General features: G+C 41.6%; 1 protein-coding gene across 3 annotated transcripts; it reads left to right on the plus strand.

Annotated features, from left to right (window-relative positions):
• The first annotated feature begins 3,127 nt into the window (after positions 1 to 3,127).
• On the plus strand, positions 3,128 to 23,485 carry LOC309714487 (cyclic nucleotide-gated channel beta-3-like). 3 transcript variants are annotated; one of them, XM_082546995.1, is made up of 17 exons: positions 3,128 to 3,356; positions 3,765 to 3,819; positions 5,207 to 5,351; positions 12,437 to 12,597; positions 13,211 to 13,722; positions 13,801 to 13,851; positions 13,936 to 14,022; positions 14,126 to 14,190; positions 15,116 to 15,238; positions 17,197 to 17,338; positions 17,682 to 17,841; positions 18,002 to 18,099; positions 18,197 to 18,280; positions 22,010 to 22,128; positions 22,236 to 22,388; positions 22,842 to 22,992; positions 23,079 to 23,485. In XM_082546995.1, the coding sequence occupies exons 1-17, from the start codon at positions 3,246 to 3,248 to the stop codon at positions 23,094 to 23,096; spliced, it is 2,235 nt and encodes a 744-aa protein (XP_082403121.1). In that variant the 5' UTR covers positions 3,128 to 3,245; the 3' UTR covers positions 23,097 to 23,485. The 3 variants fall into 3 exon arrangements, 2 of the variants coding, with proteins under 2 accessions (XP_082403121.1, XP_082403122.1); XM_082546996.1 differs by having other exon boundaries at positions 3,128 to 3,350; XR_014278945.1 differs by lacking the exons at positions 22,236 to 22,388; positions 22,842 to 22,992; positions 23,079 to 23,485 and adding an exon at positions 21,321 to 21,407 and having other exon boundaries at positions 22,010 to 22,098.
• The last annotated feature ends 412 nt before the right edge of the window (positions 23,486 to 23,897 follow it).

The following is a 23,897-nucleotide window of genomic DNA, read 5'->3' on the forward strand; positions in this document are numbered from 1 at the left end:
TCATGTTCCTTAAGTACATCTACCCTGTTGAACTTATTATGAGAAATAAATATTTAAATCAAAACAAGCTGCTGATTATTTCACATTTTACTTGTGAGCAACGGCACATTTAAATCTTACAAATATAGTTATTTGGCTTATATCGTGATATATATCGTTATCGACTGAAATGAAAAAAACATATCGTGATATGAAAAAATCTCATATCGCCCAGCTCTACCTTGAATTAAAAAAAAAAATACAATGTTAAGGGCTAAAGGCCCAACTCTCTTGGTTTAATGGAAAAGGAGCAGATACCAATACCCATCTCCCTGTATAAATGGACAGTAGAGGGCATGAAAAAGTCATCTACACCTTCCTGAACTCCAAATCCTCTCGTGTACCTCAAACGAAGTCGATGGTCCTTCAGACCGCTCAGAGATACATTGCACAAAGCCCGTGACTGAGTCAAGCCACCATCTGCATCACGCTGGCATTTTGTGGGTCATTCCTCAGCGTGACAACAGGCATAGAAAAGCATAATATGAGCTGAGTGGGTGATAGTGCTGCAATTCTACTCTTAATGACAACTGAGAGTGTGTATGTTTCATTGTGATAAGGGCTAAATGAAAACAGGAAAGCATGAAAGAAAATGACAATGACAATAAAGTGAGATCTGTGGGTGAAAATAACCATATTTCTGCAGGTTCCAAAAAGGTGCCACAGTGACTATGAAATCAGCTTAATGCATTTAGGATGGCCCCAGTGTTCCGATGAGCAGGTCCCTATTAGGAAGGTAATTGGTTTGGCGGATTACTCAAAAAGTTATGGACTGATTTGCATGAAAATTTACCAGAGGTCAGCCTTGGCCCAACTTCAATGCGATTAACTTTGGAATAAAATATAGTTTCAGATCTGGACTGAGTATTTTTGTGAGATAAAACTAAATTGGACATTTTGCATGATGTCTTCACATAAAATGTGGAGGAAATCTTTTTTAAAAATTGAGTATGTGGAAATAGAAATGTTAAGAAGTTCACGCCTCTGAGTTTATCCTTCTTGCATCCTATCAGGAAGTTACAAGAAGCCTAAACACATGTCTTTAGCATGGCCTCGAATAACACAGAGACTTTATGTTTGGGTTAAAGTTAAAGATAGGTTTGCTCTCTTAAATCAGGCTGGTGGCTGCTGAACCAGAGGAATTCTGGTTATAGCTGAGGCAGATTCTCATTACTGCAACAAAAATATAATGGAACGACTCAGTTAGTATGACTGTACAAGACATTTGCAGTGGATTTAATGTTTTAGGTCTCATAGTACTGCCATCTGTAGGCCAGGTGAGGAAGTGCATCTATTTCAGCTTTAATTCAGTTTTTCAATTCAATTTTATTTCTACAGCATCAAATCACAACAACAGTTGCCTCAATTTATATTACAATAATACATACAGAGGAAAAAACCCAACAATCACATGACCTATGAGCAAGCACTTTGGTGACAATGGGAAGGAAAAACTCCCTTTTAACAGGAAGAAACCTCTGGCAGAATTACTCCAGATGTAACGGGACTCAAACCTTCCTCAGTAGATAATGGTTCTCACTGTGGGTCATGAGTCCTAAAGCCTTGGAATTGGCTCTGTGATCCTTTCCAGACTGATAGATATCGGTGACTCAGCTGTTTCTTTAGATCGTGGTGTGGTGCGCTACATTTAGAGATCTTTTAGCCTTCTTTACTTTGTCTGACAGGTTCTGTTTAAGTGATTTGCTAATTCACCAACTCAGAGTGCTATTGAAACAAAACTCAGCTTTCCAAAAAAATGTGAATAATCACAGTTAATGTTTAATTTAAAAAGAGAGGAAGTTGCTTTTTCACACAATGACAGGTAGGTTTGGGTGGCTTTTCCCTCTTTGTCTAATATTAAAGTTTGATGATCTGGAACATGTGTGAAAAATATCCACAAAAAAACCTAAGAAATCAGGAAGGGGAAAGAAAAATACTTTTTCACAGCACTGTAGCTCTGAAGTATGAACCATTATAATTATGGTTATCTGTAACATTTAGCTCTAAATGTGAAAGAAAAAGACTTCAGAGTGGCACAGTTACAAACCAGCGCCATCATACACTTACAATCATTTTCTGTTTTTACTTTGAAGTGTCTTTTCAGTCTTGCTGTGACTGACGTAAGCTGTTAAACAGTGGACCTCTCATCATGTTGAAAGTTTAGCTGTGAAAGAATATGAATGAATTCCTCATAGCCAGAGTGAAGACAACAGCATCACGATCACTGCTTCGTTTTGCTGAATGCTATGAATAGTTTGACCCTGCAGCCAACATGCAAGCTGCAGTGCTGCTGCCGTTGGCCATCTGCAGGTATCTGTTTAGAGAGATTAGTAAAAGTGCTGATGATGCGAGAGCTGTGCCTTGCACTCCCGACTGCACACTAAACAACAACTCCCAGACTAAATTAAACACACACTTAGCCCAGAGAAGCTCTCAACAACTTTTAGTTTTGTTTTTAGCTCTAAAAATGTTTCCCAGGTCCACACGTAAGCCATCTCCAAACTGGCCATGGACATGAGCTGATTACCTGCACTGAGACCGCGGCAAGACTGGAGTTGGTTGTATGAGAAGCGGATCAGCCTGTTTGATTCCCTCCTGCCCTGCTTCAGACAGCAAAGTACTACAGTGAGTAAATGAGAGCAGCGGGCATGACGCACTCATGACCACATTTTAACTCAGTGAAAGGACACAAGGACAGAGTCACTTTGACCTCTCAGTGAGCTGGTGTATATCTAGTTGGGTCATTCAAACCCATGATGTGGACTTTGTTTGATCACTGTCTTCCATCCTTTTACAATGATACATTCAACGGGAATGGCAGTTTTTTAAAGTGTATCATGACTCGAGAGTGTGTCACTTACAATAAGAAGAATGACAGTGTGCTCCACAGACATTCGCACGCATGCTAAGCAGCCCTCCCTGCTTTAGTGGTCACCCCTAAGCCAATTGAGGGATGGGCTGACATGTCACTGCTGATGGTGGGGGCTATGCTCAGTGCAAGAGTATTAGTCCTGCTAAATACAGTAATGCAATTAGGGTCAATTTGGTTATGAGGACACGCTGAATTAAAACAGGTGGAGAAGAAAAGGTAGGCGGAGTGAAGGGGATCAGGCTAGTTGAGGGATCGTTTTGATCCTTGCCTCCCGCCACACTCCCCTCATACAAGCAGCAGGCAGGACGGCTGATGCACTTGTAGGTTTTTAGACATGTTTGCAAAGTTGAAGGATCTCTTTAGCAGCCCGCAGGTGCCAGAGGGCTCTGGGACTACTAGCAAAGCCCCTGACCCAGCTCCACCTCCACCTCCAGCCAAGGTATGTGTTCCGCCTGTATATTCAGTTATTAGACTAACTATAATAAATCGTTATTGTCAACCAGATTTTTGACTGGTTACAGACATGAGCAGTGGCGTCTCGTCTGCCTCTATCATTCAACCAGCTGCTCTGTACCCTGGCAGCAAAACAGAAAAAAAACCCCAAATAAAATTGTTTCACTACCTCATTGAAATCACTCATTACCCAAACGGGCACTTTGAAATTTGTTTCATCATGAACGCAGCCTGTTTTTAAAAGTGTCCATCAGGAGAGGCAGTCATTTGTCAAACGCTGAATTCACCATTCTTTAAAACTGCCACTGAAATTAAAGCGTCACTCTTAATGGCCACTGTTTGACAAATGGAGCCAGGCGTCAGATTTTGTGAAGAAAAAAAATGTTGATTTGTCGTGTAGGAGGAGAAGCCAGCTGAGAAGGAGAATGAAGACAAGAAAGTGGACAAACCACAGGGTGAGTCATTCTAACGGCTGAAAAGTTTACCCAGTTCCTTTTTTTTGTCCCATCCTGTGAAATTAAAACAAGACTGACTGTTAATATGTTGGGAACATGAGAAAATATGGATTATTTTAAATTTCGCTTCATTTTGGTTTCCCTCTTTATTTGTCAGGGACTGTGTACAAAAACTATTCATCTAACATGACAGTTTGTTGTCCCTGCACAGGTCATCGAGCAAATAGAAACATACGCATCATCATTTTTTTTAAAAGACATACTAATACAAATGCAACTGACAAATCAACGTAATAGGCCAAACACCCACATCTAAATCCACCAATATCCATCCACATAAATACAACACTTGTTTATGCCATTACAAGGGAAATAAGTATGTAACGTTTTACTGTATAATAAGCTTCTTTACAAATGTATTTGCTAATTAGATACTGCAGTGAAACACAGTGTTACTGAAACACCTCCACACTTCAGTCAGCCTCGTGTATTATTCTGTTTATTCTTGTTATTTGTATAAAGCTGTAGTTATAATAGTTATAGTCATAGTTATAAAGCGCAAACAGTCAAACGAGTGACAAAAAGGGACCAAAATAAGAGAAAGCCTTTGGACAAATGTCCAATATGAAACGTTCAGCCTTGGACGACTTCTCTCGCGCCTGCTGACCGTTTCCATTTTAGTTGAGTTTCCTCGACTGCTGAGCTCGACAAGAAATGGAATTTCACTGATTTGTTGATTGTGTTGCTGAAAGTTTGAATGGCCTTTTGGAGCCGGAGTGAATAACATCAGGTTTGTCTCCATCATCCATCCAGGTTCTGTTACTTCATTCTGCTGATCCCACGGTTGCCTAATGTGTCTGAAAGCCGGACAGAAACACGGCCAGCGAATAATCAACCCCTCAAATGTCATATTCAGCGTCTTGTCTCTCTCTTTTACAGATGTTACAGGAATCTTTAATAGATGATGAACTAAATAAAAATGGTTTCACATAACCAGTGCAGCAAAGATGCCAAAAAAAGGATGAACACATTTACAGTTCGTAGTTGCTTCACAGATGGATGACATGCAGTTATAAGACTAAAGGGACTATAAGGAAAACACATAATACAATGATGAGGAAATTAGCAATTAAAAGAAATAAATGGGAAAACAGAAACCATTATAAATATAAAACTTAATCTAATGTATTGTTACGGTTATATTTCTAAATGTGTAATATTTTTATAAAGATGTCTAAAAGAAATGCTTTACAGGAAAACAAACGATGCAAAATAAATAATTAGGTAAGATCAAACATTTTTTTATTCTTCTTCCAGGAGGTGAGGACCATTTCTAACAATCTTGAAAAGCCAAAATAAACGTAGGATTTTTTTTCCCCTTTCTTAGAATCAGCTCCATCACCGGCACCACCCCCAGCCCCTGAACCAGCACCATCAGCGGCCCCGGCACCAGCTTCGGCACCAGCTCCTGCCCCAGCTCCAGCCGCGGCTCCAGCTCCTCCACCAAACCCCGATCAAGCTGGAGCTGAGGGGTAAGACATGCGCTTGCAGTGTTGTTTCTTCTACCTAATTTTTTCCAGGTACATTTCATTTGAAAGCGGGTGCACCGACAGTCAAAAGCGTTTACAGAGATTAGTTACAGTGTGTTTATCCTCAGAATATCAGCCCAGCCTCCAAACTCCACTTTAGCTCACTGCAAACACACACCTGCCAAGTGACACCACAAACCTATATCAAAGTAATCACCCCAAGGACGCTAATTAATCAGATTCCCTGGCAAGAGGGCGGAGAGGGAGGGAGGGTGCCCGGGGAGATAAGCGCAGCATGTGAGATCTTTACCCGCTGGAGCAACATGCATATTAAAAGAGGGATGGCCTGAAAGTGGATTAAAAGATTTTCAGTTCTTTAGGTTTTAAGGAGCTCACCAGAGCTGCTTCTGGTCCCTCAATAAACACTATGAAGGCGACAGGTAGAGGCAGCAACGGCTGATCCTCGTAGTTCTAAGCACAGGTTGGATTTCAACGAGGATATGATATATATGACACAACAATGGTGGCAAGAGCCAGAGGCTCCAGGTGGAGGACAGGTAGCGTGTGTGTGTGTGTGTGTGTGTGTGTGTGTGTGTGTGTGTGTGTGTGTGTGTGTGTGTGTGTGTGTGGTGGTGGTGGTGGGGTCAGTGTCAGCCAGCAGCTTAAGTAATGTGTGGAATAAATAGTGTCAGAGCTCAGAGGGGATCCTGAGGTACTCTACAGAAGAGCTAGACTGGGAGTTTTTACTGCCAGTGCTACACAAAACCTGAAGTGTGTGTGGTTTACTCTGTGTCCTTCTCATATATAAACCGCCCAAGTATGTGTCCTTCTTCTTTTATGAGGCATATTAGTGAGATGAAATGCTGCATCGCCTTTAGGGTTGATTAAGTCTGCAAAGGCTTCCTACCAGAACCGGTGTCACCACGGCGTTGGCTCACTTTCTTTAACTTTCTTTCATTTAGTTTCCACAAACCAGGGGCGGTACTCCAACCCAGCACAGTGTACCATTTACACACTGAAAACAATGAAAGAAACGATGGAAAAACAACCTGACAATTAAGTGTGAAAATGTACTGACTTTAATTTGACTGCAGGGCCTGATCTCAGCATGTTGGATGTGTCAGTTTAAACATGGTGTATTGTTCTGTCAAAGGCACTACAGAATTTTATCCACTAGAGGGAGAGCATCCATCATTCTCACAGCTCGGGCCGAAGTGGAAGACCGCTATTGGCCTAGCCTGGCCTGACCTCTAGATCTGTCCTCCCTGACCCAAAGTGCCCTAACCTTAACCACAAACAGGTGAAGCTGGACTCCATCCATTTGGCTCTGCAGTGAGCACCACTTGGCTGATTGCATTTATCCGTGTAATGTGATCCTTCTTATGTCACAAGTTATTTCTCTCTGTGATTCACTCTTTTTAGCGTTTCAAATCACAGGTACTGAGCTGGGTCCTGAATGAAAAGGGAACGATTGTAAACTGAAATAAACACTGAGGATGGTCGCAATGCACTGAATCAAATATTTCTACATTTATATACCTTAAATGTGTATTATACTTTATCAGTGATGGCAATAACGGAGTTACAAGTAACGGCGTTACTTTTTTCAGTAACGAGTAATCTAACTAATTACTATTCCTATCGTTACAACGCAGTTACTGTTACTACTTTAAGGGGCGACCGTGGCTCAGGGGGTTGGGAAGCATATCTGTAACCGGAAGGTTGCCGATTCGATCCCTGGGCTCTCTGTCCTGGTCGTTGTGTCCTTGGGCAAGACACTTTACCCTACCGCCTACTGGTGTTGGCCAGAGGGGCCGATGGCGCGATATGGCAGCCTCGCTTCTGTCAGTCTACCCCAGGGCAGCTGTGGCTACAACTGTAGCTGCCTCCACCAGTGTGTGAATGTGAGAGTGAATGAATAGTGGTATTGTAAAGCGCTTTGGGTGCCTTGAAAAGCGCTATATAAATCCAATCCATTATTATTACTAACAAGAAAATGCGGCGCGGTTGTGTTACTATTTTTCAACAAACAGACAGTTGAAGCTGTGTTCAGCTTACTGCACCTTATATCAGTTGCACGGAAGTAGCTGTCTACGTAAGTAATCTGGGCGCTACAGCTTTAAGCAGCTGCGAGCGCTCTCGCGGACGGCAATCACTTTCTGGCAGACGATCACTTTTTGGCACAACACCTGGAGCTCAGGGGGGCAAAACAATTGCATGAGTGCTGCTGTTTGACTGAGGAAGAATAAAGTAGTCGTGGTAAGTTAATCACGTGACCACTTAAAGATGACAAAGCAACAGGGTGATATATACCAGTTTTTAAATTGTGCAGATAGGCCACGTAAAACCAGAATCCTGATAAACAATATATACGCTGCGTTTTTTCCTGAATAGTTTCGTCACGTTAACGTCTAAGGACAGCGCTAGCAAGCACTCTCTGCTTATGACCAAAAAATTAAAAAACTAAACAAAAAACAGCCCGTTCGTGTTGGTGGAAAAATGTACCATGCTGACCAATCAAAAAATTATATTTGTTTAGGAAGAGGGTGAAGTTTTAGGAGTGACAGCAAGAGAGAGAGAGAGAAAGAGAGAAAGAAAGACAGCAGAAAAAGAGAGAGAGAGCGTAGTTAATGTGTTGTCTTCAGTGTTGGTCAAGTTACTTGAAAAAGTAATCAGTAATTAGTTACTGATTACTTCCCCCCAAAAGTAATCCCGTTACTTTACTAATTACTTATTTATGAAAGTAATTAGTTACTTAGTTACTTTTTAAAAACATAATTTATCCCCTAAATAGGTAATAAAGCAATAGATCTTTCAGCCCAATTCTACTTTTTCTGCATCATCCATTATATAAAATGTAATCAAATGAAAAAGTCTCTTTTTAAAACTTGTTTTATTAGTTTTAATCTTTTAACTTTATGCATCAACCAAAAATTAAAGTATATGCAACATTCTCTGACTGGAAAAAAATTGTTTAACATTTAAACCTATTTTCTGCACATTCCAGCACATAAAATAAAATAGGTTTTTATGTTTACACTCACTCTTTCAAATAGATGCAAGTAAAACACAGCAGAAAATAAATAAAATCAAAAACTCAGCGGCCCTGTTGCTCTATTTTCACCTGTTTAGCAGGAGTGGGGCAGGCGGAGGTTTGCTCTGGTGCAGGTGTGCCGCAGCCGTCATGTCAGTGGAAGGATCCAGCAGTTTCTCTGTGAATTTCACATTCCTGTGGCAGCGCACTCGGCGCTTGCTCGGAAGTTTAGGGTTTTTTTCACTGTAAAAAGAAGTTTTCTTCCCACGCAGTGAACAGCAGACCCTAATGTTTTTGTCACTTTTTACAGAATCAAACTCAAAGTAAGGTCAGTACTTACACGCTTTAAACGCTGCACGGTCATATTACAGGGAGTGCAGAATTATTAGGCAAGTTGTATTCTTGAGGAATAATGTTATTATTGAACAACAACCATGTTCTCAATGAACCCAAAAAACTCATTAATATCAAAGCTGAATGTTTTTGGAAGTAGTTTTTAGTTTGTTTTTAGTTTTAGCTATTTTAGGGGGATATCTGTGTGTGCAGGTGACTATTACTGTGCATAATTATTAGGCAACTTAACAAAAAACAAATGTATACCCATTTCAATTATTTATTTTTACCAGTGAAACCAATATAACATCTCCACATTCACAAATATACATTTCTGACATTCAAAAACAAAACAAAAACAAATCAGCGACCAATATAACCACCTTTCTTTGCAAGGACACTCAAAAGCCTGCCATCCATGGATTCTGTCAGTGTTTTGATCTGTTCACCATCAACATTGCGTGCAGCAGCAACCACAGCCTCCCAGACACTGTTCAGAGAGGTGTACTGTTTTCCCTCCTTGTAAATCTCACATTTGATGATGGACCACAGGTTCTCAATGGGGTTCAGATCAGGTGAACAAGGAGGCCATGTCATCAGTTTTCCTTCTTTTATACCCTTTCTTGCCAGCCACGCTGTGGAGTACTTGGACGCGTGTGATGGAGCATTGTCCTGCATGAAAATCATGTTTTTCTTGAAGGATGCAGACTTCTTCCTGTACCACTGCTTGAAGAAGGTGTCTTCCAGAAACTGGCAGTAGGACTGGGAGTTGAGCTTGACTCCATCCTCAACCCGAAAAGGCCCCACAAGCTCATCTTTGATGATACCAGCCCAAACCAGTACTCCACCTCCACCTTGCTGGCGTCTGAGTCGGACTGGAGCTCTCTGCCCTTTACCAATCCAGCCACGGGCCCATCCATCTGGCCCATCAAGACTCACTCTCATTTCATCAGTCCATAAAACCTTAGAAAAATCAGTCTTGAGATATTTCTTGGCCCAGTCTTGACGTTTCAGCTTGTGTGTCTTGTTCAGTGGTGGTCGTCTTTCAGCCTTTCTTACCTTGGCCATGTCTCTGAGTATTGCACACCTTGTGCTTTTGGGCACTCCAGTGATGTTGCAGCTCTGAAATATGGCCAAACTGGTGGCAAGTGGCATCTTGGCAGCTGCACGCTTGACTTTTCTCAGTTCATGGGCAGTTATTTTGCACCTTGGTTTTTCCACACGCTTCTTGCGACCCTGTTGACTATTTTGAATGAAACGCTTGATTGTTCGATGATCACGCTTCAGAAGCTTTGCAATTTTGAGACTGCTGCATCCCTCTGCAAGATAGCTCACTATTTTTGACTTTTCTGAGCCTGTCAAGTCCTTCTTTTGACCCATTTTGCCAAAGGAAAGGAAGTTGCCTAATAATTATGCACACCTGATATAGGGTGTTGATGTCATTAGACCACACCCCTTCTCATTACAGAGATGCACATCACCTAATATGCTTAATTGGTAGTAGGCTTTCGAGCCTATACAGCTTGGAGTAAGACAACATGCATGAAGAGGATGATGTGGACAAAATACTCATTTGCCTAATAATTCTGCACTCCCTGTACTCTCTGTCACCACCCGATCCGTACTGGAAACCCGATCGGTACCCCGCATGCGCAAAAGGTGTCTACTTCCGGTCGAAGCATTTTATGATAGCATTTTACGGGTCAGAGTATCTGTTAAGCGCCGTAAAATAAGAAGAATAGCGCCTAATTACAGAGTTAATAATACAGACTTTGTAATATGTCACATGTAGATTCATCAGCCAGATGAACTGCTTACTAACAATTGACAATGATAGCAGACATCATCATCGCTATTCCAATCAATCCTCTCCACACAGACAAGCATAAACACACTCAACTATCACTAAATCAAATTTAACACACGTTTGTAATGACGTTAAATCAGTTTACAATAGGGTTCATTCGCTCAGTCAGCAGGTGGCAGTATCCTCTTACACTGGGGAGTAAACTGCCATCATACGAACAGAAGAAGAAGAAAACCCCTGCACATGCGCGGTACGGATCAGGTAGACCCGATTTGTATGGTCCGACTTTGCACATGCGTAGTAAGGATCGGGGAGTCCTGATCCGTAACTATCTTTTTATTTTCCGTTTTTGTCTACATTGTACTGAAATGCTTCATTACTGGAAACATTTTAAGAGATACTTATTATTCCTAACATCTTAACAGATACTCTGACCCGTAACTATCGTAAAACGCTTCGACCGGAAGTAGACACCTTTTCAATTCAATTCAATTCAATTCAATTTTATTTATATAGCGCCAAATCACAACAAAAGTCACCTCAAGGCGCTTCATGCGCATGCGGGGTACCGATCGGATTTCCAGTACGGATCGAGTAGTGACAGGGTCGGGTGTGTCCTTCGTGGCCCACCATATCCCAGAATTCATAGCACGGCCCAGCCAATTTCAGTTTCCAACACTACTACTAAGCCACTACTAAGTTTTAAAATTACTCTTATTAATCTTTCTGGGTCACAAAATAAACTTTTAACATATTTTCAGGCGAGAAAGTAGCTGTGTACATTTCAAATATCTGCTTGGTTTATCAAGACATCGCATATTTGCAAAAGTGCGTCGGTCGAGCCGGTGAGAGCAGCGGACTCCCGGCTTCATCGTTTTCAGACCCCCGCTCTTTCGCTACTCGGGTTAAACATAATATGTAAGTCACTCGGATAACTTAAAAATGTAATTGTTTGCCTTTTTTCTGTGTTTTATTTGTTCCGGAGTAAATCGGTTTGGCTGAGATCAAAGTTATTAGATTATTAGATTAAATAAAACTTTATTAATCCATCGGGTGGGTTCCTCCGGGATTTTCACACTGCTGAATAAACGTCATAAAAAGAAGTGTGAGACAGTCGAGAATTTACGCCAGTGTCCTGTTATATTTTAGATAGCAAGGAGCAGACGGCCGAGTTTGTTAAACTCCACCGACAAAGACGAAAATCTGAAGGCTAGACCGTCCTATTTCACAGCCTCGCACTTCCAGCCTTCTCGGTCTTCGGAGGACCCGGCCCACGTAGACTGCGAAAGCCGGGTCCTCCGAAGGATGCAGCCGACGTTTTGGGATACAGCTATTATCCATTGTTGATCTGCACACAGCTGTTGCCACAAACGTCGCACTCACTTACGTCATTGTCATGAGACACTCTTGCAAAAAAAAAATCACGGTTTTAGTAACGCAATAACGCAGCATGCTCACAGGAAAGTAACAGTAATCTAATTACCTTTTTTGCAATAGTAATCCCTTACTTTACTTGTTACTTGAAAAAAGTAATCGGATTACATCTCTGGTTGTCTTGTGTAGTAGTGTGTAGTGTTGTGGATAGTTTTGTGTTGTGTGTCAGTACAATGTGACTGCTACATGACCAGAAAACCTCTTAATGCATGTTAAAGTAAAGTTCCAGATTTTTCAGAGTAAAATCTTACCTCTAGGCAACTTTAAATGCTGGAGTAGAACAGGTGTTGAATCATTAATGCCGAGTGGAGTCTCTGATTATTACACAACTTTTCCTGATTTGTTCCTTTTTTTTAATTGGTTGAAATTCCTCATTCACATCAGGAATTTTTAGGAGTTTTTATGATTTTTCTATCCTCGCTACATCAGAAACTCACTCACTGCCAATAACAGCGCAACTTTCTTATTTTGCTTCCTCAGAGAGGAGGGAGTCCCCCCTCCACCTCCCCCCATAGTCATCAACAAGTACTCAGATGAGCACCTCAGAGCCATAATCATGAAGATGAGAGAAAGAAAGCAGCTCTTCAAGGAGAAAGTGACTGATCAGTATGCTTCATCCCCTGAGATAACCCCTCCTGTCAGTGAGTGCCAACACAAAACCATTCAGTGCTGCAGATTTTCTAATATTTCTAATATCTGTGGATGTATCTAATATTTCTAATATCTGTGGTGTAGTTCATTTTCCTTGTTTAAAAACATGTTTAAAAATAGAGTATTAGAAAAATATATAAATCAAGAATGAAAAGAGCAAAAAGGAGAAAAAAAATAACCTCTTGATTCTTTTGCTTTGATGTAGTTACTTATCTAAGGTGGAAAGTTTTTTTTTCTTTGGGTTTTTTTTTTTTTGTTGTTGTTTGTTTGTTTGTTTGGTTTTTGCTTTGTTTTATTATTTTCTTCAAGCCCTATGTACAGGAGCTGCATACAAAAAGATATTTTGTGAAAAGGGTTGGCGTAATAAGCAAATGCTTCAGCCAATACCTTTTGATTAGCCTTGTCTCATGCTTTCTTTCTTTATGGTAGATTTTTGTTCTATTTTCACTGTTTTTTTTTTTCACTGTTTTCACTGAGATTTGAATTTGAATGCTAATCAATAAAATCAAAAATAAAAAAAAAATGTTATTGTTTTCATGGGGCAGTAAGGAAACTAATTCTTAATATTTAACTGTTGCTCACTCAGCCCCTTTATCCTTTCAGCGCCACTGCTACGCAAAGACGACTACAACAGAGTCATAGAGGAAAGGAGACAACAGGCAGAGGAGGCACGGATAAAGAAGGAGGAGGCAGACAAGAAGAAAAAAGAGGAGCAGGAGAAGAAGAAAAAGGAGGATGAGCAAAAGAAAGCAGAACAAAAGGCAGCAGAGGCCAAACAGCAGGAGGAGAAGAAGAGTATAAGAACCAGGATATCCGAGGCAATGTGGTCAGTGGTGGACACTGTGTTGAAGCCACTCGAGGACCTGATGGACTCTGTGTTTGGGCAAACCATAGACCCTTTCACGGACCGTCGCTACATTGCATGGCTAAGCTTGGTGACTGTGGCCTTTAACTACAACACGTGGTTCATCACGGCCCGCCTGTGCTTCCCCTACCACACTGAGATCTCCATCCCTTACTGGTTCACCCTGGATGTGTTGGCTGACATCATCTACCTGGTGGACTCTGTCATCTCCCAACCCCGCAAACAGTTCGTCAAAGGAGGAGACATCATTGTAAGTGGGAAATGATCCTGACTGCTGACAGAGAAAAACACTGGCCTGAATGACAAAGTCACTTTTATTCCCTTGCAGAAAGACAGAGTGATGACAAAGAAGCACTACAGAGATTCAGAGAGATTCCTGGTATGATCACTTAAATCCCTTGAGCTTTGAAGTTATGTACTTAATTAGAGTCAGCGACCTTACAGCTGTCTGTCTCTTTCACAGGCAGACGTGGTGTCAGTCTTGCCATTTGACTTGTTGTACATCCAATTTGGATTCAAATCTGCCTTCAGACTCAATCGTCTACTGAAGGTAAATCTACTTAAATAATGTTTAGATGAATGAGACAATAAACAACGCCTATTAAATGTACTTTGGCTCTCATCTGGCTCACATTTCCTCACCTGTTTTCAAGATGGACACATTTTTTGAGTTCAGTGATCGTCTAGAGAGCATCATGGCCAAGGCTTACATCTGGAGGTAAGACCATCCATCCATGCATCCATCCACCCACCAATCCATCCATCATCCATCCACCCACCGATCCATCCATCCACCCACCAACCCATCCATCCATCCACCAACCCATCCATCCATCCACCCACCGATCCATCCATCCATCCATCCATCCACCCACCCACCGATCCATCCATCCATCCACTGATCCATCCACCGATCCATCCAACCACCAACCCATCCGTCCATTCATCCACCGATCCATCCATCCATCCATCCATCCATCCACCGATCCATCCATCCACCCACCAACCCATCCATCCATCCACCCACCAACCCATCCATCCATCCATCCATCCACCAACCCATCCGTCCATCCACCCACCGATCCATCCATCCATCCACCGATCCATCCATCATCCATCCACCCACCGATCCATCCATCCATCCATCCACCAACCCATCCATCCACCGATCCGTCCATCCATTCATCCATCCACCGATCCATCCATCCATCCACCGATCCATCCATCCATCCATCCATCCACCAACCCATCCATCCATCCATCCATCCACCAACCCATCCGTCCATCCACCCACCGATCCATCCATCATCCATCCACCCACCGATCCATCCATCCATCCATCCACCAACCCATCCATCCACCGATCCGTCCATCCATCCATCCATCCATCCATCCATCCATCCACCCACTGATCCATCCATCCATTCATCCATCCACCGATCCATCCATCCACTAACCCATCTATCCATCCACCGATCCGTCCGTCCATCCATCCATCCATCCATCCACCAACCCATCCGTCCATCCACCGATCCGTCCATCCATCCACCCACTGATCCATCCAGTATACAATGCAATTAACTGAGATAGCAAAAATGTCAAAATGTGGCCATATCAATAACTCTCTTTATTACCCCTCTTAGAGTGATTCGCACAATTGGTTATCTGCTCTTCATGCTCCACCTTAATGCCTGCTTCTACTACGTGGCCTCAGAATATCAGGGCATTGGTAAAACTAAATGGGTCTACTCCGGCCTAGGCAGCGCGTAAGTACAGCACTTCTATACAGCCAGAGTTGGAGGGATTTTCTCATCTTTTTTTCTGCCAACTCTTGATGTGGACCTAGCATGCTCATACTGTATTCTGAGACTCTGCTAGAGCAGCTTTTGCACGAGCAGTGTTGGGAAGGTTACTTTTAAAATGTATTCCACTACAGATTACAGAATACATGCCCCAAAATGTTTTTGTAACGTATTCCGTTACATTACTCAATGAGAGTAACGTATTCTGAATACTTTGGATTACTTAATATATTATCATGCTTTTTTACAACTACATGAATGTACTATTGCTGTGTGATTTATTACTATTACTGAAGGTTACTCGCCATACCAATACCAACTAGATTTTTAAATCTAAATATAAAATGAGTAACAGGGAGGGTGGACATTAGGTAACTGCGCTTTTTGCAGCGATCTCGTATAGAAAACTATTCCGCGTATATAAAACAGGTCCGCGGCTCTGAACCGTAAAGGCGTAAAACCATAAAGGGACCTCTGGCTAATACGTTGGGTTCGTGTTGTGCTCGTAGTTGAAAACTGGCTTTACTTTGTTGTCTGGGTCAACGTTGCTAGCGAGAGACAGAGAGAGGCGTTGAAAGGCTGCTCCAACCGAATTTATTGTTTCGGAGGAAAACACAAACACAGTGTACAGTCGAGTCTTAATAGCTTACTTACAACTGGGCTCGCCAGGCTCTCTTCTTGGCTGCAGTGGTTATTATTATATTTACATGCTTCCAGCTCCCGTTTCTGCTCGATGACATCTTGTACTTTTCCTTTTTCTCCCTCCCTCGCTCACAGACACATAACGGGTATGGCAGTCCATTCTCCCTGCAGCACGGACTGCACTGCCCATCAGGCTACATTCTTTAGGGCTATGCCTGTAGCATTCTGCCTATTGCCTTCATATTAAATCATTTTTTAAAATATTTCTTCACATCATTATGAGACGCGAGATTGAGACACAGGCATTTGAGCCTCTTAATGCGTGTTTTGTTTGGGTTTCCACCGGCAGGGAAACCCAAAATAGAGAGAGCATAGGCGAACATATCAAACAGGAAAATACCGCCGTGTAATCCCTTTATTTCAGCAAAGTAACTGTATTCTGAATACCACCTTTTTAAACGGTAACTGTAATGGAATACAGTTACTCATATTTTGTATTTTAAATACGTAACGGCGGTACATGTATTCTGTTACTCCCCAACACTGTGCACGAGTCACAGTTACAACAAACTGTTTTTTCTTCCCTCCCTCTGTGCAACTTTCTAATGATTGGCTGATGGTTTGAAAACAGTGGCTAGGGGAACATCTGTACTCACAAATGACCATATTAAACATGTTCACTCACCAACATGATACAGAAAGGTAGAAAATGAGCACATAGGGGGATAATGTTAGCAATGCATAACAAAAGGTTATAGCAGAGAAACAAAATTACCTAAAAAAAAGTCTCTGGTTTATTGCACAGAGTTATGAGTTCCAGCTCACAAAGCATCCAGTCAAAATCTTTCATATGTCCCATGTTTGCTGCTGATGCTGTGGCTGCAGTTACCTCAGCTGCTTCTTCTATGCCGAGAAGTCCCTGCTACTGATCGCCGAGTTACCAACTCCTGACACCACATTCGGGCTGATCTTTCAGATGACCAACTACCTTTTCGGGGCATTCTTTATGTCCACCATGCTTGGCCAGGTAGCTTCTTTCTCGTAGCATTTTTGTTATTTTACTTTCTCTTTTCTTTTAATATTTTTTTCTCTTTAGGAAGCTAAAGCAATTTCAGCAAGACATCAAGGAAATCGCTCAAACGTGCCCAGAACCCACCACTGCCATTTTATGCAAAACAAAGAAACAAACTCCATTTTCCCCCACACGACCCCAAAACATCCAATACAGTTTATGACACCCCTCTCTGACACCCCCCCCCCCCCCCCAAAACTCTCCACAGGTACCTGCGTTGTTACTACTTTGCTGTCCGCAGTCTGATCAACATCGGGGGTCTTAATGAACCCGAAACCGTCTTTGAGATTACCTTTCAGATGACTAATTTTTTCTTGGGCGTCTTTGTGTTCTCCAGTTTGATTGGACAGGTAATACAGAGGACACTCTGCCCCATAGCATGAGTCACAGCCCCCAGCATCCTTACTTCATCTGGAGTCCTGATTAGCATCCTTTTAGCATCATTAACTGCAAGTAGTACTAGTAGTAGTAAACGATTGTCTCTTATTCTCCCCCACTTGTCCTGTTTATGTAGATAGATGAATAAACCTGCAATACTCCAGTATCCGTTACTCTGTCTATAGTATTTCACTGGTTCCCTGTGATGTCTTGACTGTCAAAAACAACAAAAGCACATTCATTCTACTGTCTAAGTGAGAGGAGTATTTATTTAGTTTAAACAAAGGTTTTCTTCTTATCATCATAATGTCTCAGATGAGAGATGTCATTGGTGCAGCGACAGCAGGACAGACTTACTTCCGTTCTTCCATGGACAACACTGTGGAGTACATGGTGACCAATCACATCCCGTCTTTGATACAGAACCGAGTCCGCACCTGGTACACCTACACCTGGGACGCTCAGGGCATGCTGGGTCAGTAGTCACTGGATAAAATCTTCATTTCAGTCTTTAAGAGTGTGTGAGAAACGCTTTAATTATAGGACACAAATCAGACGTCAGTCCTACTATTGTGCCAGGTGCAGAAAGTTTTAACACTGAATTAAATAATAATTCTTCATCTCCGTGTTTTCAGATGAGTCCGAGCTGCTGGACAAGATGCCTCTAGTGATGAGAACAGCCATTGCTGTGGACATCAACCTGGCGACCTTCCAGAAGATTGATCTTTTCAAGGTGCACACTCATTAGAAAAAATAAATATATAGCCCAGACAGTAACTGGGAGACTGGGAGATGGTTGGTCAGTTAAATATCTTCATATGTTTCCACAGGGCTGTGACCAGCAGATGTTAGTGGACATGTTGCTGAGGCTCAAGTCGATCATTTATCTGCCCGGAGACTTTGTTGTGAAGAAGGTGTGTTAAGTCTTACACAATCATCGTCAACTTCAAATGTGAATGAAACACAACAAATTACTTAATTTTTTAAAAGTTTATCATCATTTTATGCCAACAATTGAAGGACATTAAATACAAAAAAGTAAAAATGTGCTGGGGAGGATAAACTGATGTTGTGTAATCAAACTTGGCAATAAGGAGATACTCATTTTAGCCCTGATTCACCATATGATGACAAGCATACAGACTGTAAAGAGGCAGAGGAAAACACACTTATTTCATTGTGATGACAGATTTTTACATTAGTTACAACTGCATATCCTCCATTGTCGAGTACATTTTTAGCTAACTTATTTTTTTACCACTTGAACGTCAAAAATATCCAAGTTTTGTTTCTCTAAAATTCATAATTATGATAAAACCTCAGACAGCGTTGCATATTTTACTTTTAAATTTGGAAAAATGACTTTATAATCTTATAAAATAGTTCATTGTCAGGGTCTGCGCTGGCAGACCGCGTGGTGACAGTAGGATGACCCAAATGCAGACACTTGGAGCAAAACTATCCGGTTGTTCAGTCTGACGTCACTAGCCGTGTCTGGGTCTAAACTCCGCTGCAGGTCCATATATCAAACGATCACTGTGGCATTACTGAGAGTTGAAAAACTGTCTAAAGTCTTTCATCTTTAATAAAATGATCAGCGTTCTGCTCTACCAGGTGTAACAATTGAGTTTAACATCCAGGCATCCATGAAAACGGACATTTATGACATTTAACGGAGTTAGAAGTTAGCAGGAAGTTAGCTCGCTAGCTTCTATCTAAATACAATATAGCATGTCCTGACTGCGGGTTTTGGAAACAAATTAAAACGTACAGCTCTGTTATCACTTCCAACATAAATGAAGACAGAAAACTAAACAGCAGTGACATTTGTAGGGTCACTGAAGTTTGGCTAGCTGGTATATAATGATTAGGGTTGCCAACTCCCTGAAAAATAAATAAGGGACACCTCGTGGCCAGGGCCGGGCAACCCAGTTGTCTTCACCCTTCCCAGTGTGGTAGCTCTTTTTTGTGTGTGTGAAATTATTTTTTAACCATTTGACTTGAATTTGATTTAAGCAGATGCATATTCTTTGTGATATGACCATATGGGAAACAAATGATCATTTAGCCATTTATTTTTAGCTCAAAATGACAACATTAACACAGTAAAACAGGTCTCTTTCTTAAACAGAAGCCTGTCATGCTTAGCTTTTGAGAATATAAGTAAATCTTTCTTTAAAAGAACTCTGTCCTGCTTAACTTAAAATTATATAAATTAATAGAAAGCAATAGAACGAAAAATATTCTTGTAACAGTGCACATTTAGTGCATTTAGTACAATTGGCTTCAGTTGAGGTATTATTTCAGCTTTTCTAATGCTAATCAGCTGCTCCTGTTTGTAAACCCACTTGTTCCCATGATTACGCATCATAACTCATCATCATTATTCATCTATGTATTACTTTTATGTATTAGTCATCTATTTGTTGTAATCATCTATCCTTGCAGTTGTTTATTACACAAAATAAATTATATTATCACACTTCTGGCCACATAGCGCTGATATTCACTGCACATGCCCATATTAACCTTAACCAGAGGGTTTAAAAAACAAACCAGTGTTTACATACCATATCTGCTTCTGCCGTGGCCTGGTGGACAAGAAATTGGTTAAGGGTTCCCTGAGCTTTCACGCCCCTCATGTTCTTCATGTGCCCACCATTAGAAGCATGCCTATGGAAAAAGTGCGCCGGCACACAGTGCAGTGCGCTTTATAGGTGTTATGGTGACCTTTTCCAGCCAGGTGTTTCCCTTTTCCCAGTCCTCCCTGTACTTTTGCAGCCTTTTTTTCTTTCTCTGAGCGAACAAACATTGCTGCTCTAACGCTGGGCTTACACTGTGCGATTTTTGGCCCATTTTGAGACGATTTTTGAGTCGTGCGACCGATTTGGTGATCGGCCCAATTTTGGCCTTCATCGTGCATCGTGTAGTATACGTGGGGTAACGAGAAGCGATTAACACCTCGAGCAGCTCCCGATCATCAATCGCTCGTGAGCCGCTCACACTGCTCACGCGCAAACACGTAAACGTCGGTGAAAAAGACGGAGCAGCACGGCTGTGCAGCGTGTGATCTGGACACAAGCGATGGAGGCACAACTTGTAGAACTTCGGAAAGCTCATCCGAGCCTTTTCGATGTGGCATCACAAAATTATCACGACCACAACAACCGTGAAAATAGTTGGATTTACACTGCTGCTCAATCACAGCTGCCTGATCATGTTTTTCATTAGCAATTTAGCAAAGTTGATGGTGGTGGTTTGTGTGTCTGTGTGAGTGAAAGACAGAGCGACAGATTTTCTGTTATAACCTTCATGTTATGGAGGCACAGTGTGAGCACTCGGGTCGCATCAGAGCATCGGGTGGTATAGTGTGAGACCCTGCATCGTGACCTACCAACTTCTAACCCCTGCGAGTCAATCGTGCAGTTTGAGCAGGAGCTGAATAACGCGACTGAAAAAATCACACAGTGTCTGCCCAGCTTTAGGTGTACTGTCGTCCGAGACCGCAGTGTCGGCGTTTGTTTCCCTGTTGGCCATGCTTCTTGTTGTGGTCATCTGTTGTCTTCCGGTATTTTCTCCGCAAGCGACCTTTCCTCGACCAATGAGATGAGCGGTAATCTGAATTGTCATAAGTGTGCTGTCAGCTCATTGGTCACAAAGCAGGAGAGGGGCTGGGAGTTATGCTTTCAAACAAAGCGTTAATTCCATTAACATTTATAGACTACTTTTGATTCTCACTGTATTACGGGACAAAGTGCGTCCCTTATTAGCTCAACACGGGACGTGTGCTTTTGTTTCTAAATACGGGACGATTCCGTTTTTTAAGGGACGGTTGGCAACCCTAATAATGATGTGCTACGTGACCGCTAGCGACACAGCTATGTTAGCATAATATGAACAAGCTAACTTTTTTTCCACTCGATAAAAGTTAACATGAGTGTTTTCGGTGGTCAGGAACAAATGTAATCACATGGCAGGATGCTGTAAAAGGACCAAACTTCAGCCAGGAGAACAACTGAGATAATCCATCCACAATACGAGGTTAGTCATTCATATACTGCTGCATGGGCTGGGCTGTAGTTACATCCTAAGGTTTTAAAAACTGAGCTTAAATAAATGATTAGCGGTAATAAAAGCCGAGGGAGGTGAACAGTGATCACTGACTGTTTTAGGAGCTTTTTGAGATTAAATAGAAGAAAATACATAACATTAAACATGTTAACAACACAAAAGCCATATTAAACGCAGACTACTTTAGGCCCGGAAGTAGGATTCGTCGCGTCATCACTGAACAACCGGATAGGGAAACAGAGCTCAATATCAGCAGAACTGGATGAAGCCTAAACTGCACAAACAAGAACATCATAATACAAAAAGGAATGAAACTCAAAATGCAGGATCAAAGGAAACAGCCCATGACAGTGATTTTTTATTAGGTTAATACTTTTTTTTTCCTCCAAAATTTACAACTTTAATATCAAAGAATGTCCGAGTTCTTGTAGGTCTGAATTTATGACTTTAATCTCAGAAGTTCTGTGTATATAAAAGGCCACCACAGGCTTCTTTTAAAGCTAAAATGCCCTTTATAAGCACATACACATAAAACATCCCTTCAGTAATTTATTTGTGTAAATTATTTGTAGGGTGACATCGGTAAAGAGATGTACATCATCAAAGGTGGAGCGGTGCAGGTGGTGGGAGGACCCGACAACAGCATTGTGTTTGTGACACTAAAAGCTGGTTGTGTTTTTGGGGAAATCAGGTGAGTTCAGATACACGCGCACAAATATATACTGATAATTAATCAACATCAGAGGCAATTAATCACAATCAGTGAACAGTGAAATGTTTTCTCTTTCTGTTTCTTAGTCTCTTGCAGTCCTCCAAAGATGGAGGGAACAGGCGCACAGCTAATGTCAAAGCATACGGCTTCGCCAACCTCTTTGTCCTGGAGAAGAAAGACCTGTTTGATATTTTGGTTCATTACCCGGAGTCGCAGAAAGTGTTGGCCAGAAAGGGCAGGTGAGTCAAAGGATTTGACTCAATATTTGCTGCTGATTTCACGAAATAACTTCTGTACTTGGTGGTTTATTTACTGGAAACCAATGATACACTATCTGTGAGGGGGGAAGTATGTGAACATGTATAAATGGCAGCGATTTTTAAGATAAAATTCCAGTCAGGTAGTTTTACACACAAGGAAAACAATCACATGTTAGTGGGTGGACCTATTTTTATTTTCAAGGCCTGATCTTTAAAACAGCACGATTACAAACAAAGCGAAAAGAAAAGTGTTATGTGGACGTCAGAAAAAGGGCTGTTGGTGATGTTCATCAGGCTGGGACACCTTTGAACAGTGAGCTTCCCCTTCCTGTCAGTGTGACGCATAAGTACACATGTAATCCCTGAGATATGAAGTTTCCACATGATAATAATAAATGCTGCTGTAGTAAACAAACCTCTGTACCTCTGTAGGAAACTAATAAAGGCCAAAGGTCCAGCAGCAGCTAAAGTTGAAGAAGAGAAGGAAAAAGGACTGGCGCTGTTCGGACCCAAACCCCCCACACCCAAACTGCTGCGCGCTTTCGGCGGGACCATTAACAAAACGTTTATCAACAAAATGAAGGTAACTACACCGTTCTGTCCTAATAAATGCACCCCAAGTGATTATTACATGAAAGTCATTGTGCTTGTCTTTTATTTTTTCCCCAGACTTCCAGTACCAACTAATAAGGAGCATGGAAAGTTTTTTTTTTTAATAACCCCTTTTTTGGAGTGAAGAAAATGTATCTCTCATGGAAATGAACTCATTTCTGTTGAAAGCACCTTTCAGATGATAGTTTTACTGCTCTGTGTGTCATTCTGTCTAATTTAATAATAACAACAAGCCAAGACCATGTGTACCTCAACTACTGCCCCTAGTGGACACTGCTATGTATGTACTTCGTTCATATGGTTTTTATACAGTATAATCGGTCATTTTTCCCACTGTAGGCGTGGAAGCCTGCCTGAGATTATCAGTCAGTAAGAAGCATGGTGACAATAATGTTGACAGTTTATATTATTTGACTGAGTTTTAATAAATAAATATGTTTGAACTGCATTAAGTGTATTTCTCTGTTAGCCTTGTGTTTGTGAGAGCAGGAGGTCACATCCAGGCTAATCCTCACCTGCCAGTGACAGTACGAGGGCCGATTAATTCAGCTGCCTCTGTTTTTGTGAGCCCCACAGACTTAAAATAAACCAAGCATTACACCAGCTACTTTCATCGTAGCACCGATGGTTACTGCAGTGAATTTAATGTTATCCATGATAAAGGATATTCAGAAACTGATTATACTCTTTTTACCTGCCGTCTCCTCCAGCTTACGTTGATCAGGTATAGGTTTTTATATAAATTCGCTAACATATTAAAAAAATAGCACTGGTGCTTTTTGGTAAAAGTCTTCTTTCTGGGCTGTGCTCACAACTCCAGGAGACCCATTATTTCTGCTGGCAGTGATTGTCGGCTCAGCTCGTTGAGCTGCTGTT

Source organism: Aulonocara stuartgranti (genome assembly GCF_965226115.1).
Source record: "Aulonocara stuartgranti genome assembly, chromosome: 9".
NCBI classification, from domain to species: domain Eukaryota; kingdom Metazoa; phylum Chordata; class Actinopteri; order Cichliformes; family Cichlidae; genus Aulonocara; species Aulonocara stuartgranti.